The sequence below is a fragment of the Drosophila santomea genome, chromosome 2R (assembly GCF_016746245.2).
Source record: "Drosophila santomea strain STO CAGO 1482 chromosome 2R, Prin_Dsan_1.1, whole genome shotgun sequence".
In the NCBI taxonomy this organism is placed as follows: Eukaryota; Metazoa; Arthropoda; class Insecta; order Diptera; family Drosophilidae; genus Drosophila; species Drosophila santomea.
Genome location: NC_053017.2, coordinates 10963252 through 10978702, shown reverse-complemented (window position 1 = coordinate 10978702; position 15451 = coordinate 10963252). Strand labels below are relative to the sequence as shown.

General features: G+C 40.8%; 4 protein-coding genes and 1 non-coding gene across 5 annotated transcripts; all 5 read right to left on the bottom strand.

The window, feature by feature from the left end:
• Positions 1-809: 809 nt before the first annotated feature.
• Positions 810-1901, bottom strand: LOC120445445 (integumentary mucin C.1). Its single transcript, XM_039625881.2, has 2 exons — positions 1539-1901; positions 810-1482 (listed from the first exon to the last, which is right to left on the bottom strand). The coding sequence occupies exons 1-2, from the start codon at positions 1899-1901 to the stop codon at positions 916-918; spliced, it is 930 nt and encodes a 309-aa protein (XP_039481815.1). The 3' UTR covers positions 810-915.
• Positions 1902-2588: 687 nt separating this feature from the next.
• LOC120446525 lies at positions 2589-3422 on the bottom strand. The gene is made up of 3 exons (XM_039627537.2): positions 3206-3422; positions 2986-3137; positions 2589-2927 (listed from the first exon to the last, which is right to left on the bottom strand). Exons 1-3 carry the CDS (start codon positions 3393-3395, stop codon positions 2667-2669), a joined length of 603 nt encoding a protein of 200 aa, XP_039483471.1. The 5' UTR covers positions 3396-3422; the 3' UTR covers positions 2589-2666.
• Positions 3423-4093: 671 nt separating this feature from the next.
• Positions 4094-5003, bottom strand: LOC120446524. Its single transcript, XM_039627536.2, has 3 exons — positions 4750-5003; positions 4538-4692; positions 4094-4473 (listed from the first exon to the last, which is right to left on the bottom strand). Exons 1-3 carry the CDS (start codon positions 4958-4960, stop codon positions 4144-4146), a joined length of 696 nt encoding a protein of 231 aa, XP_039483470.1. The 5' UTR covers positions 4961-5003; the 3' UTR covers positions 4094-4143.
• Positions 5004-6123: 1120 nt separating this feature from the next.
• On the bottom strand, positions 6124-7439 carry LOC120446155 (L-asparaginase-like protein GE13669). The gene has a single exon (XM_039626985.1). It carries the CDS (start codon positions 7437-7439, stop codon positions 6240-6242), a length of 1200 nt encoding a protein of 399 aa, XP_039482919.1. The 3' UTR covers positions 6124-6239.
• A 4289-nt stretch (positions 7440-11728) lies between these two features.
• On the bottom strand, positions 11729-11800 carry Trnag-ucc. Its single transcript has one exon. It is a non-coding gene; the product is annotated as a tRNA-Gly (tRNA).
• Between the last annotated feature and the right edge of the window lie 3651 nt (positions 11801-15451).

Here is a 15451-nt window from a genome sequence, read left to right as displayed (position 1 = left end):
ATGCCATTGCTAAATGGCCGATAAAGCTTCGTTATTTATAACCGATTGAGGGGAATTAACATAAAAAGCAAAAAAAACTATCCAGATAAGCCGGCCATAATCAGGCGAAATGGAGTCGTGAACACTTTTACACTACTCGATAAGGTTGTCCAACGGACAGCCGAAATATATGTTGACTGATTAGAGGACTTCTGCCATTAAAAGCCGACCAGTTTTGGACATTGTTACCTTCCATGAAATATTCCCAGCTAGTTTTGCGAAGATTCGTATCAGTTTAAAGCACCTAAAAACCTATCTGCCTACCCCAGATATAGACTTTTAGCTATTTCTAAGAACTTAATCTTATAACGTTGTTGCTTACTATTATTGCTTCCAATTGGACATTATACAATCTATTTTATAATGTCATGAAGTCGGTTCAAAGTGAGTCGTGCTAAACAAATAAATATTTACAATGAATCACATATAAATAGAATGAGAACTAGACTCGTAGCTGATGAGTCATGAGTGATAAAAATTATTTAACTGATTGCAGATTTGGCAATCGGAATAACCCAATTTGTTATTTATCTCGTTAAGCTTTCAATATTTCAACTCGAAAAAAGCATTTTAGCCAGCTAAAAATAGAAAATAATGAGTTAATTTGGATTTATAGTTCATCCTATTTAATGATTACCAAATCAACTCAATTGAATGTTTATATAAGTAGGCTTGCCCATGGATTAATGGTATTTCGCCACATAATCGGGCCTTATCAGCTTTTGATCAATGACATAACCAACCCAGCATGAAACCAAAAAGATTACGTGTGATCGCGAAAAATAATTTATGGTCACATCATAACAATTTTGTTAATAATGTCGTATACAGATTGGAGAAGTCCGTGGGAATTTTGGCTAAGCGCCGCCACTTTGCCTATTTAAGTGGGTTGTAAAAACAAACTGCCAATTGAGCAAAGATCAGGAATACGGAAGCGTTCAAACCGAACGCCGAATTGGGTTTGCCGGTTGTGGTTGGAACCTCTTCAGTTGTCGAAGGTTCTGTGGTGGATTGTGTAGTTTCTGGTGAATTTGTTGAAGAGCTTGTTGTTGAACTAGTTGAGGAAGAACTTGTTGTTGAACTTGTTGATGTACTGGTTGTAGAGCTTGTTGCTGTGCTGGTTGTAGAACTTGAAGATGAGTCAGTTGTGATTGTTGAACTAGGCGTGTACTCCGTTGATGAACTTGTAGATTCCGTCGGATCTTGAGTGGTTGGTGAATCATCTGCCCTTACAATTTGATCATTGCAATGGGACTGTTCCAAAGGATCGCACAAGTGGCAATTCGGATCGGCAAGGCAGTTGACTTGATCTGAAAGAGTCAGTGAGCATCCCCTTTCCAAAATGTCTCCAACCAAACTGGCAAAGCAAAAACTTTTGCCAGATCTCGCAATAGGACATTGTGCAGCCTTTAGGAGCTCGGGAGATTCAGCACACTGTGCGTCCTGAAAGATACAAGTTATTTAAAATATGTAAGACTTTTGCTCCTTTTGATAGTTACCTCTGTATTGTTGCACTGAAGACAATTAGCCCTTTTGGATGCCAAATTGTTGCACCTTTCGGTTACGCATATCTCGCAATCGATTTCATGTCCTTTATCTTTATCCTGGCATTTTTCTCGCCAATCATCTTCGAGACTTTCCAGACATCCTTGGGCCTGAACTACGCCTGCCTTAAAAACGCTTACGCAGGAATCCAATTTATCTGCGCATTGTTCCTCTGCCGCATAGCTACTCCTTTGGCAGTTTATATCCCGACAATATATACACTTTTCCGATGCCAAAACATAGCTGCTGGTCAAAACAATTGCGAGTAACAGTTCCGTAAAAATTAAGTTTGTCATTGTGGAAGGAAGATTTAGCATTGAAAAGCTACCAATTGTTAGCCTTCGCTTTATATATATAAATTCAGGCCTCTCAAGAGGATGTTACTGATAGTTTTTTCAAGATAGCATACTGAAGTAATTAAGCTCGTTAAGTTGTGGTTCATCACTTCAAATATTGCATAAACAATTCAGTTGTTTTTGTGGATTTTCTTCAAGTGCGTCAATTCTTGTGGGGTGTTTTTAAAGTAGTTCCTTGCTCACGGTAAATAAACAAGCTTACATAGGTAATGGAATGTTTTACTATTAATGGGTTATCTCCCTAGATTAGACAACGAATTCGATGAAATTTCTTTCAGATATTTTAAAGTGAGGCAATTGAAGGTTATTGATTATAGATTACCTCCAGGGTTATTTATTAACTTTTGGTGATTAAACAAAGACGTCATAGGATTATCGTATATGTATATAAGGAAGTCTCTGTCTTACAAATATATTTTAAAAAAATTATATAGGAATTATTTTTGTAAATTTTATTTCTTGCGCATTTATTATATTATCTTGTGTTGCCAACTGACTAGGGATGACTAAATATCTTAATATATTTATCTCATTTATTTAATCTTATTATTAAATCTTATTTAGTATTCATAATACTATTCAATATAAGGTAAAGGCATCAAAAATATTTTTATTTGGCTGTTTGAAATAAAATAAAATCCGTTATAGTTGGATTTTTAGTTGCTTATATTTTATAATCGCATTTAATTAATTTCTTGACCCACATACAAAATTACATTATAGTTATTATCTCAGGAACCGGATGAAGCGATTTCCAGCACTTGAGCTCTCGGCGATGTTGGCAGCATTGCAGTTCCTAATGTCGCCAGGTGAGCACAACAGGCAGTTGGCATCATTCAGACAGCTCTGCTGATCGGTTTCAGTGGTGGAGCATCCACGCACAATGGATCCTCCCGAGGATTTCACATAGCAGTACGAGTTGGGAGCAGTGGGGGCACTACAGCGGGCTGCTGACAAAGCGGCGGCATTCGAAGCGCAGTTGGAGTCCTTTTGGAAGAATTCAAATGTTAGAATTAAAAATGCTTTTTCTATTTGGAAACGCTACCTTGCTGGAATCGCACTGAATGCAGGCATACTTGGCAGAGCCCACATTGTTGCATTGCTTCGTGTTGCACTTGTGGCATGAACCATTCTCATCGCATTTGGAACGCAAGTCTTTCGGAATTTCCAGGGAGCAACCCTTGAACAAAACCTTGGCTAGAATATTTTAAAATATTTTTGTTTTTATTTAATAAAACAAGGTAATTTTTTCCCTCTCAACACACCTTCATCATAGATAGTCACACAATAGTCCAGGGAATCCACACATGTCTGCGTTTTATTCAGCTGAACCCTTTGGCAATTAGCTCCTTCACAAGTGTGGCAACTGATTGCCGTGTTACCGGCCACATGACCCACCAGCACCACCACCAGCACCACAGCACTCAACACCTTCGCCATTGTTTGGGCCTTCATTTTTTGCTTCGACTGTCAGGCAATTGGCCATTGCGATCGGCTTTTATACCGCCGACCACTTCAAATGCCCCACTGAAGTGTCCTCGAGAGCGGTTGCTGTCAGTATGTGTGTTTGTTCGTGGAAATGGCCAAACACTTGAGGGCTTTCTACAAAGAACCAACAGCAGAGGGCAGTTAAATATATACAACTACAGATAAATCGAATTACTCATCGACGCTGTTGCTTAAGCTTACTGAGGATTCTCCTTCCACTCCAAATGACAAAAAAAAGTAAGAAAAATCGTTATGTAGAGTAAGGTACATTAATTTATTTATTTATTATACACTGCAGCCGAGAGCAAGGACATATTTAAATGTAGATTATTTTATACATTATATCTACCAATTTTCTTTTAATTGTAAAAATTCCATATATTTTGTGTCAAAAAGCTTTTCTTTCTATTTTAGTTACTTAATTTTGGTATAACTTAAACAAAAGAAAATCTAATAGTCAATTCAACTTCTTTTTTTTTCAGTGGATGTATAAATTTAAGAGCCATTGTATTTTGCAGGCTTATTGAAGTGACCTCTAAAAATAGCTGTCGGCCAAAGAATTTCGCCGTGATTGAACTGTGGTTTTATTTCAGGGATCACCAGCTAGTTAATTGATGGAAAAAAGTCAACAATCCAATAAGCCGATAAGATAGAAAATCAAAATATTGTGTAAACAAGTGATTACTCGCTTTATTTTCATATATTTATTTAAAATTTAATTCAGCAATTTAAGCGAGAGCAAGGCAAAGAACGCCAAGCCGAAGCTCATGAGTTTTCTACTTTGCTCAGCTGCGGACTTGGAACCCAATTGCAAGTCGAAATTGTTGCAGGCCACCGAATCACTGGCGTTGTCCGGCTGGCAGAGCGAGCATTCCGAATCCTCCAGGCAGGCCTTTTGCTCCTTAACCGAAAGAGCACATCCCCTTTGGAGGCTGTCCTTCTGATCGCCAACGACCTTGACATAGCAGTAGGAATTGGTGGAGGTGGGGAGACCACATTGGGTGGCGGACAGAGAGGCGGTGGCCCCCTTGTTACAGGCAGCAGACTGGGAAGAAAAGTTTAAGAAATATATATATATATAATGTGCAACTTGAGATGGGCTTAATTACATCAGAACCTATGCATTGAATGCATTTGAAATCGCTGCGTCCCACATTATTGCACAGTTGTCCGCTGCACTTTTGACATTGCTCGTCCCTCGCCGCACATTTTGCTTGACCAGCCAAAGAGATCTCAGAAAAACATCCCCGCTCGCTAACAGCAACTGAAAATAATTCTAGTTGTATCTAAAAATGCACTCTCCTCAGAACTTAAGACTTACAATCCTCATAAATGGTAACGCAAACGTCCAATATATCTGAACAGCTAACGGTGGCGTTTTGACGCGTGGTTCTCAAACAATTTATGCCTTCACAGCTGTAACATTTGGGCGGTTCAGCTGAATTGCGCACCTCTGCAGAAATTTCTCCTGAAATTTCCTGAGAAGCTAGCAAAATAGCCAGTAATATAATAAATTTCACCGATGGCACCATTTTTTTGAAGAGCTTCCTACGCCGTTGGACGACCAAATAGAACTGAAACTAAGCTGCAGCTAATTTGGAAATCGAAAAATCCACAATTGTTTTGCGACACTTGAGAAAATTCACATTAATCAGTCAACAGACTGATAAATATGTTACAATGCAGTACTTGTTGTGCTAAGCAATTTCAAGATGTTTTCCCATAGATTAGTAGTTTCTATATCAGCCAGTATACGATTTGTTTGCTTGGCCATTAAAAATTCTTATCTGGCTTATTTCGGACAAATAGGTAAAATGTAAAAAAAAAGGGTTTAAATTATATTGCATTGACTCATGCGCTGGTTTATATTCTTTTAATTAGCAATAAATTATTAGCATTAATTCTGATTTGTATTTATATTATTTTGCTAGCTTCCTTATCGAAAACTTTCAACTTCTTAAAAGGTCTTCAAATGGCCCATCGCCAGTCACTTTTGTATTTATGTGCCCTCCAGTTATCTAGAACTTATCGGTTTGGGATCGGTGTGAGTTATGACAATCAATTTTTATGACACACAGGCTTATAATCTAAGTTCGCAAAAGATACGACCGACATTTCTGCTTTTAATTGAATGGTATCATTTGACTTTGACTTCCTCAGCGCAATATTTGTTTATGGCCTAATAGTTCTAGTAGTCACAATGAAGTTAAATCTAGCAATTAAACATAATAATACTGATTCCTTAAATGTTCGAGTCATTCAATGCAACTTTAATGCTGAGGTCAAACTTGGTTGGCCAGGCAAATTAAAGCACAGCTGTACTTATTTGCATACACTTACAAAAGATTTTCCCTTACAACCAACACGAGGGGATTACGTTACATAATCCGAAAAAACAGAGAAGGCGGGAAAGCTCCGAAATGGAAAATGAAACGAAAATAATACAAACATAACAAAGAAATATGCAAAGCAGATGAATTGGGGATAAAAATGCGTGAGGGAAAATAAAAATGTAGCAAAGCGGGAAAACTGAAAGCGTTAAGGAAAAATTGAGAGCTTACAGGGGCGAGTGAAAAGTTTTTGGCCTTGGTAATAGGGAAAACCCGAATGATACAAAAGAAAATGAGAATAGGTCAATATTTTCAGAGGGGAGTCCTCGGCAAAATAAATGAAAAAGAAAAATATTACAATTTGTAGGAAAATTATACCTTATAGCTAATGGTCTTTTAAGCAACTGTTTAACAAGTAGTGCTGTTTAAGGATAATATGGTAGAAGTTGTACTGTAGGCATAGAAAATACTAAGTAGATTTCTACCCTCTGGGAACCGCTTGTTTTTCGGGTATGGTGGGAAACAGTCCCTTGGGTCCATCATCTACGACTTCATCCTCGCGCTCCAAGCACTTGATCCGCTCCACGCGCGCCATGATGAGGTATCCCTTGCCCCCACTGACCACGAAATGGAACTCGTCGAGTCCGGCACAGGCGGCGGCATAGATGCCCCGTCGGTTGACCACCACCACGGCTCCATTGAATTCCGTATTGTGTCGCAGCAGGCGTTGCACCACCCACTCGGCGGCCTGGTCCGGTCGCTTGCCCGCTCGCATTGCTTCGACGGCCAGGAAGGCGGGCAGGTGCCGCATTAGGACATCACCATCGCCACTGGCCACCGCACCACCCACATCGTTATCCGCATAGATCCCGGCACCAGGCACCGCCGCATCACCCACTCGGCCGGGAATCCGAAATTGGGCGCCACTCGATTGGCTGGCCACATGGAATTTACCCTCCGCATCCAGGGCCAAGAAGGCCAGCTGATCGTGTTGACCCTGTGTGATGGCATACTCCTGGTGCATCGGATCCTGATGCAGGTGCTCGGGCAATGGTGTGTATGGACCACAGTTTTTCGTTGGCGGCGGACGTACATCCCGCCAGAAATTCGGTTGACAGCCGTGTGAACGCCACTTTTTCCAGACACTTTTTGTTCGCCCATCCGTGAGGAACTCCTCCTTGTAACCCAAAGATCTGGCAAATTTTGTGGCACTTTTTCCGACCAGAACCGAATGTTTGGTGTATCTGAGAACGGCATCGGCCACTAGAATGGCATTCCGAGCTCCTTCCATTGCGGCCACTGCACCGTACTCCAAGTGTTCTCCATCCATAATGGCCGCCTCCAGGGTGAGTGTTCCCTCCGAGTCTGGCGAAGATCCTCCGGCCAGTAGGCGTCCACATCGCTGATTCTGACAGGCCATGCAACCCTGCATCACGGCCATACGAGTCCTGCGAGGTCCTTGCTTCAACACACTCCATGCCTGCAAATTGGCATCCGTATAGTTCCACGTACTAATCAACAGTGGTTGAATCTCAGTCTTCTTGGTGCCGTACAATTTGATCCTTCTCTCTCGCAATTTTCGGTTCTTGAAATATTTGTGCGATTTTTCCCGAACGCTGCAGGTTGATTTGAACAGAAGGAGGAGGATCAGCAGTCGAAGGCAACAGCTTTGCGCCAACATACTCCGAGCAGAACTTATTCATGACTGAATGCTTCCGCACATGTTACACTAGAAGTCTGACTAAGTGACAAGCAGTACCATCGATATTTACACAAAAACAGACCTTTAATTCCACAGATTAGGCTGTAATGTACCAGGTTGAGGAAGTACACAAAATATTACATTTCTACTGGCCCCAACTCTAATTTAATCGAACCAATTTATGTAACCACAAATTACAAGTCAAAACAAAAGACATTTACGGAAAACAGGTCGTAAAATCTATAAATTAGCAAAGCCAGGATTTTACACCTCACCGTAGGCATTGGAAAGCAGCATGGCTCAGATACATTTGATTTATTTACTACAAACAATTTGCAAGTATTTATCCTATTCATGCATTGTCAACAAGCAAAATATCTGCCAGACAAACTCATAAGATACGTTATTTGTTATGCATCGAACTTTGTCTATATAAATTTATGGGTGTTTGTTTGCTTTCTCGATTGTGTGTTAGTGCGGTTGTGTGTATGTGTGTGCGTAAATATCTGATGAACACACAACTTTTGTATCTATGTATCATAAAAGGGAGCAAAACAACTGCCAATTGGTTGGGGCTGTCCGAATTCCCTTCCGCTTTATGGATAAATCTGGAAAAATATTTCAGCACTGTGCTTCCAGCGTAAAGGGAACGATTTTAAACAACTTTTGTATATTCTTTTGTTTAAATTAAATTGATGTTAATTAACTTTTGCTAACTAAAGACGATTTGTGTGCTATAAATTATTAATAAGAATTTTCCTAAAATTAAAAGCTACATAATTGATTTGGATTTAATACATACATATGTTTGCCTATGTTTGAGACCCACTGTCAGAGATTCGGCATAGACTTTTGTATCAATAATTTATTGCAGATTGGAAGTGGGCGAAAACATCGCTCCCGTTGGCGGTACAAACCCCCCAAAAATGCCAACTTATCTAAAATGCTGTTTTTCTCACAATTGACTTCAATCATATTGGCCATATGTATTGACTGCTGATTGATTGATGAAGCCTAGCAAATGGTTGGTTGTTCGAGCAAAATTGCATAAATCCTTGGCGCCCGGCCTTTCGATTTCCTTTCGGCCCACGTTATCCTGACCTGCGGTCTGCTCCCCGTCTCCCCTTCTCACTCACTCCCTCAGGACCTCTCACTCGCACATTCGCGTAATTGCGTTTATTGTGCGTTTGAGATTTGTAATTTGATGGCAATGCATCTGTGTGTGTGTCTGCTTGTGTCTGCCATGTCATATATGCATCTGTGTCTGTGTGTGTGTGAGCCAGTTTGGTTTTGGTTTGGGCCGTGTTGATTGAAAATGGCTTAAGTAATCGACAGTTGATTGGTTGATTTGATTGCTGGTGTTGTAGTTCGGTTGTCACTGAATATTGTTTGGGGTTCGCGTTGGGTTTTGGCATTCGCCAATTGTGCGAATCACTTCACCATTAATCTGGTCAGGAAGTTTGGCTTGGAGTGCATGTTGGCTTATATATAATTATGGCAACTGCTAACTAGATAGCACACATTTAAAGGCTCAAAGCCCATTTCAAAAATGAAAGAATTTATGTGGCTTACAGCTCTTTCCTGAAATTAATGTAAAAGATAACCAAATTTATTCAACATCTCCATTTGTTTGGTATACCTTTGATTTGGTTTCCGTGGCCGCAAACTACTTTCAGAAATTAGCAGATTGACAGCGCCACATCCTTTCACTTCCTGCGCTTCCTCCACTTAACCCTCCAGCCCAAGTTTTCTATGTCAGGTACAGACTTTCCGTCTGAACCCTGACCCAGATTAACCGCCATGCCCCTCGAGGCCCCTCAAATCCCCCCCCAAATCCCCCTTCAAGCCACCAAAGAACCACCGTCTGCAGAGGCTCTTGAGCGGCTAAATAAGCTTGCTGGCGGCTACAAACACTTTTGCGCCTGGACGCAGCCAAAAGCACCACTTTGAGTCGAGCGGTTTGGCGGTGGGCCTGGCAGGGGTTAAGTTTGCTGTGTGTAGCAAAACGTAAATAACTTGGCAAAGCAAAAAGCAAACAAACAGAACTGCCAGGAGGAGCAGCAATGGCTGAAGCCGAAGGAAAATGCAAAGGCAGCTGCTGAACGAGAACGAGTACGAGGAGCAAACCGAGCCAAAGAAACGTAAAATGCCGCAAAAGGAAAATCCACTTTACCAGTAAAAAGTTCTTCACATTATTGCTGCTGCTGCTGCTGCTGCCACCGATGCTTGTTACCTGTTACCTCTTTCCATTTGCCATTTACCATTTACCTGTTACCTTTGCTCTTGCCAAAATGCCACCATTATTTCGACCTGAAAATGGCTACAAGTGGCGCTCAACTCTTCGCATTCAGTGGCTTCCACATGCACTCTAATATTTAACATAAACAAATATAAACGAACTACTTCAGTGGTTGTCTCTGCGGGTATAATGAAGTCGGAAAGGGAAGTTGGAGGTATTAAATGAACTATATTTAATATAGACTGAAATGTATTATTCTTGCCCAAAAAAATCATATAAATAAAAAAGTAATCTTTATGTATGAACAATGTATTTAGTTGTATATATTTAATCGTAAGATCATTAAAACTTTATGACAAGCGCCTACCGCTAACGAAACTGGATTAATAAAATCAGCATTCCACAGTGTGTCTAATCAAGTGACCACGAATGGACAACTACGCCTAATCGAGATGAGATCCCCCAACTAGGAAACCAGTTCCAGCGGACACCCAAAGAGAGTTAGTAAGAGATATTTCTAGTTGTCAAACCCTTGGGTGGCCAATTTTAAGCAGGACGCGACATCGAGCAATCAAAACTGCCATGATATTAATGTCAGCACAATTGACATAAAGCATTGGCCATGGCCGAGAGTGGAAATCGCCGAGGGCCATCGCCATCGCCATCGCCATTCAGGCCAACTGGAAAAACTCGAACCCGAACTCGAGCCAGGGAGACGGCCAACTGGAGGATGCAATTATTGATGGATTATTTACTGTCAGCACTGTCCGTTATGACAATGAGATATGGCCACAGGGCTGGATGGCTAGATGGCTGGCTGTTTGGTTGGTTGGTCTGTCTGGAGAATGTCTGCAGCCAATGACATCGACTAGACGAGCGTGCTGAAGATTGCTGTCCTCGAGCCGGGAGTCATTGAATCTTGCTCCTTTGCTCCTTGGCTCCTTTTGGCATCTATCGCAGCCCCCTGACTTTGCAATTTATGGCTCGCAATTATGTGGAGTGTGTGTGTGTGCACATCATTAGTATTCAATATATTCCGTATATTCGACATTGCATTGATGCATTAATTGCGCGCAATCACCTTTCATATAAATAATCGAGCAATAATGGTGCGAAAGCCGCTGTACAAAACTCTTACACTGGAACTTATACTTAATGTTTAGTTATAAGAAGTAATCCTTGAATCATGCCCTCGTTTTCCCAGTGCAGAACTCCCAAGAAGCAAAGCCAAAGTCAAAGTCAAGCGCTGGCGACGCCTTCGCTCATTTACATATTTCGTGTAATTATGCGGGGAAATTACAACGGGAGCTATGGGCCACCAACACCAACACCACCATCACCATCATCAACAGCGACCATCGTCGTCGAAATAATCATCATCGTCCTCACAATCGGTGGCATAACTTCTTGTCATGGCCCTGGGACTTTGGCTGCCAGTCGAACGCAGACGTTTGCCGTTAATTATGTTGACAGCATTGACAGCCGCGCTGGGGATCGCGATTGGGATTGAGAATGGGGATATATGCATATATATATCTATGTAGATATAAATATGTAGGTATAGGAGCTATAGAACGGAAGGGGGACCACCAGCCATGTTGTGTCAATCGATAAACGTTTAATCGCCTTGAATTGATAATAGCCAAACTGCCCATTATGGTCGCGCTGATGTGCCGTCTAATGGATAATTTGTGTTTCAGTCAACTTTTGATTTGGCCCGCTCAATCGCATTTCGAATGCAAAACATCAAATCGCTGCGGAAATGAAGTCCAAAAAGTTATGATTCTTTGATTTCCCATAATTGGGACAATTTCCATAAATTTTTTTTGGGAAATTAGGAAAGGCCGTGGGAGTGGTGAATGGCTGAATTGAAATTTCAAAGCTGTCCAATAGGTCTTCGAAGTTATAAGTTATATGTGCTGACAAGCATGCATTTGTATTTTACTGCAATACCTACTATTACTACTTTATAATAATGGCTACTTCTTACCACAGAAAAAAAGAGATTTATAAAAAAAAAATTTACTTGTGCGTCGGCCGGGAATCGAACCCGGATCAACTGCTTGGAAGGCAACTATGCTGACCATTACACCACCGACGCCGCTTGAAAATATGGAGAAAATAACTGAACTTAGGCGAAGTGAGAGAAGAAAAGAGAGAAAGAGAGAGCGAGGGACCCTCTGAGATAGAGAGGGAGTTATAAAATAAGTCGGAATTTCAGCTTAACCAACACAAACTAAAATTTGAAATCTAAATATAGAATACCTAATCAACGCATTAAATTATCTAAACATGCTCAGAACGAATATATTTAATTAGTTTTGTGACGTTCTTTTTGCACTTGTACGAACGATCATATAACACCAGCCTTTATTCATGCCATTCAATAATAAATTGCAAAAATCTTAAAAATTTATGTACTGCCATAAGATAAATAAAATGATATTTATGTTGATTGCTTATTTGCTTTGAGCGTAATCGGCCAAATTTGTTTGCCCAGCACACCAGCGAGCGTGTGGAAACTGTGTGGAAACCTCTTGAGCTTCCATCACCACCACAGAGGTGTTGCGTAGGTGTCAAAGGTCAATGGGTTTGCTGTTCGACAGCGACCGCCTGTGGACAAACTTGCTCAACGGCTCCAAATGCCAAACGAGCTGGCGGAAAACGACGAGTTTTCTGTGCGGGCGCAAAAAATAAAAAAGGCCTCTGCCTGCCAGACTTTGCTTTTGACAAACTTATTAAAAAAGTTTCTGCCAGTTGGCAAATATCATAATCATCTGCATTTCAGATAGTACGCTGTTATTTTCCCCCTTTTCATGGCCCATCTCTTCCTTCATAATCAGCGGGGACTATGTTTGGCCTATGCCCTCCGACTTCAGCTCGTCATCGCCAGACATTTTACTTGCAAAGTTTACCACTAATGGCTTATGATGCTCTTTCAAAGCGCTTACGACGTTTGACTTTAACCATTTGTTTGGGCCTATCTTAAGCGTCTTAAATTAATTACAAGGCCTATAAGGAACTTTGAATTAGTTATTTTATTATACAAAATTAAACAGAAAGTTTAAAATGATCTTCATCTATGAATATATTTAATTCAGTTTATTAGTTAGATAGTCTTTTACTTTTAAGAGTATCCTGCATTGCACTTCAAATTCAACCCACTCTCAATTAATTCAATTAATTATCAAACAGTTTATGTGTGTGTGTGTGTATGATTATGTGACTGAGATGATATGCAAATAGTTTTATCAACTGTTTATGCCATTCAACTACAAGTTAAACAACAAAAGTGATGACAAAGTTGAGCACTTAAATAAAAAATGCGCATTTTTGTTATTGTCTGGCCAAATTAATATGTGCATAACGCTGGTGGCCTTAATAAACAATTTTAATTAAATATTTCCCAAAGTATGTATTTATATTAATTTTTCCCACATATTTAGCTGGTCGAGATTCCAGCATTTTTTTTTTCACAGTCAAGGCGACACAAAAATTTATAGTATCATAAAAATTTGTACTGTGTGCCTAGCTAATAAAAGGTATGTGCTTGTTATTCATAAAAGAATTTAATTATTTAATTTTATAATTTTATTTGGTCGAATATTGTTGGTTGATTTCCGTGCATACCTTTAGGGGTCAGCTCCGTTGATAGATATAATTAATAATGGGTATGGAGTAGTTTACTCCACGCACGAAAGGCATTATTTATTTTTCACTTATTTATATGCGCATAAGCCAAAGTTGGTCGAAAGGAAATTGTGGTGCCACCGTGGGGGAACCTTGGATAGTAAATTGCAAAAGCGGACACTTGCTTACCCCAGTGGCCAGTGGGGCATGGGAGCGTCCAAGTTGCCCCTGCCCCAACTGCCCAACATGCCTCCAAAATAAAATGCACAAGCTGTGCGTGCGGAAATTGAAGGCAGCATGCAGCATGCATCAAGCTACGGGCCACTTGCAACCGGGTGCTCATCAACTTGGTCCTCATAATTGCCTCTCGGTGCTGGGTGCTTGGTGCTTGGACTAATAGAATTAGAATGTGCACCACATGAGCAATTTTCTGCAAATTTGTCGTTCGGCTCGTATACATTTTGCAGCTGCTTTTGCAGAGGATCGCGCAGTGAATTGCCGCTCCATCCACGCTAATTAGTTGGCCAAGACCCCGGCGCAGACCGTATAAAAATAAGCGAGTAGAGGAAGCCAGTGCTATGTGGATGCCATGTTCGGATCGGAGGAGTTGCAAGGAGGTGGCGGATGTCACCAAAGGTTGATTGGGATCAAGGTGAGAACGAAGTTGTTGCCGCCGCCTTGGAGCCATGAAATGTCCACTTTATGGTGGGTGACTGTGGACGTGTGGAATTCAATGGGATGTTCTTGCTGCGATGGTGTTCTCTGTTCATTTTATTTTCTTTTGTTGGTAAGCCATTTACAACAATGTCTTGGGCCATGTTTTTTGGCATCTTTTTCTTTTTTCTTAACCAGACTTATTCAAGTCAGACCTATTTTACACTTTTAATTGGGCAAGGTAATTTTTTAATAGGTGGAATAATTGAAATAATGTTTCAAAAATTAAATATGTATGCTTCTTACCTAGCTATTTATGCATAGCTAAGCACAGTATTTTCCAGCAACAAATAACGGCTTTTCTATATAATTAGATATCAACAACAAAATGCAATTAACTTGCACCATGACCGTTCGAAAAATTCGCGACAATCTAGCGACGTTGGGGAAATGCAAGCCTGTACGAAGAAGAAGCGAAGAATTCGTGGTTCGCCGCATGACAACGGAAATTAAATTGCATGAAATTGGAAAATTATTACACGCAGGCACACAGAGAGAGTGCAAAATGCATTTGCATAGTGCTGAGGTAGCCATGCAATTTGGCCGGCCATTTAAGCCAAATTAAGGCCCCGTTGCAGGCACTAATACTTGGCCTCAAACTCCGTCTCTTTCGACGTCTTGTGTTGGCCATTCTAGTTGGCTAGTTGGCCATGTGGCGGCGTATGTGCGTGTTTCTGGCGTTCACATGCAATCAAGGCTGCAATTTTCTTAACCAGTTTCCTTTAGCCAGTTGACAATTCGTGTGCGTAACGCGGTCTAGAGCCCGTCACTTGGGTTCTAGCCATATTTCTATCGAAAACCAGACAAAAATCAGTACACAGAAAATGCAGAACATTTACTATAGTTAACAGCTTACTAGATACATTTTTGCTTGCAGTTTTGCATAGATATATTCTAATTGTTAAGAAAACATGTATGTTTCCTAACACCAGCTAACTTAAATTTCCATATCAGAGTATGGTTTTTTGCAGTGCATGTCTGAGCATTTCATCTTCGTGAGCTCCTTTCAGGTCTTTGGTTTTGGCATTGGCATGCATCGCCAATCAGTTGGCAGTTTGTTTGGCTTAATCGCCTGCGTAATTGATATGCGCCTCTGAGTATGAGTGTGTGTGTGTGTATCTACGTATCTATGTGTGCGTTGGGAGGCGGCAGTCTAGGTTCCTTTTTTAATTAAACTCCACAGCTCGCTGGCTTTTAGCTGGCAATTTAACAGAGACATTAATGCGGCGAGCTCTGGCCGCTGTGGCGATTGAGCGGCAGATTGGGCAGGATGCTAAATGGATGTGGAAATAGAATGAGATGACAGCGATTGATCTGGGGGAGTGTGTGTGTGTGTGTGGGGTCGGGAGGAGATTGGATCTGTTGATTGCTGGCCAGCAGGAAAGATATTATAGTGTGCTAGACTGGT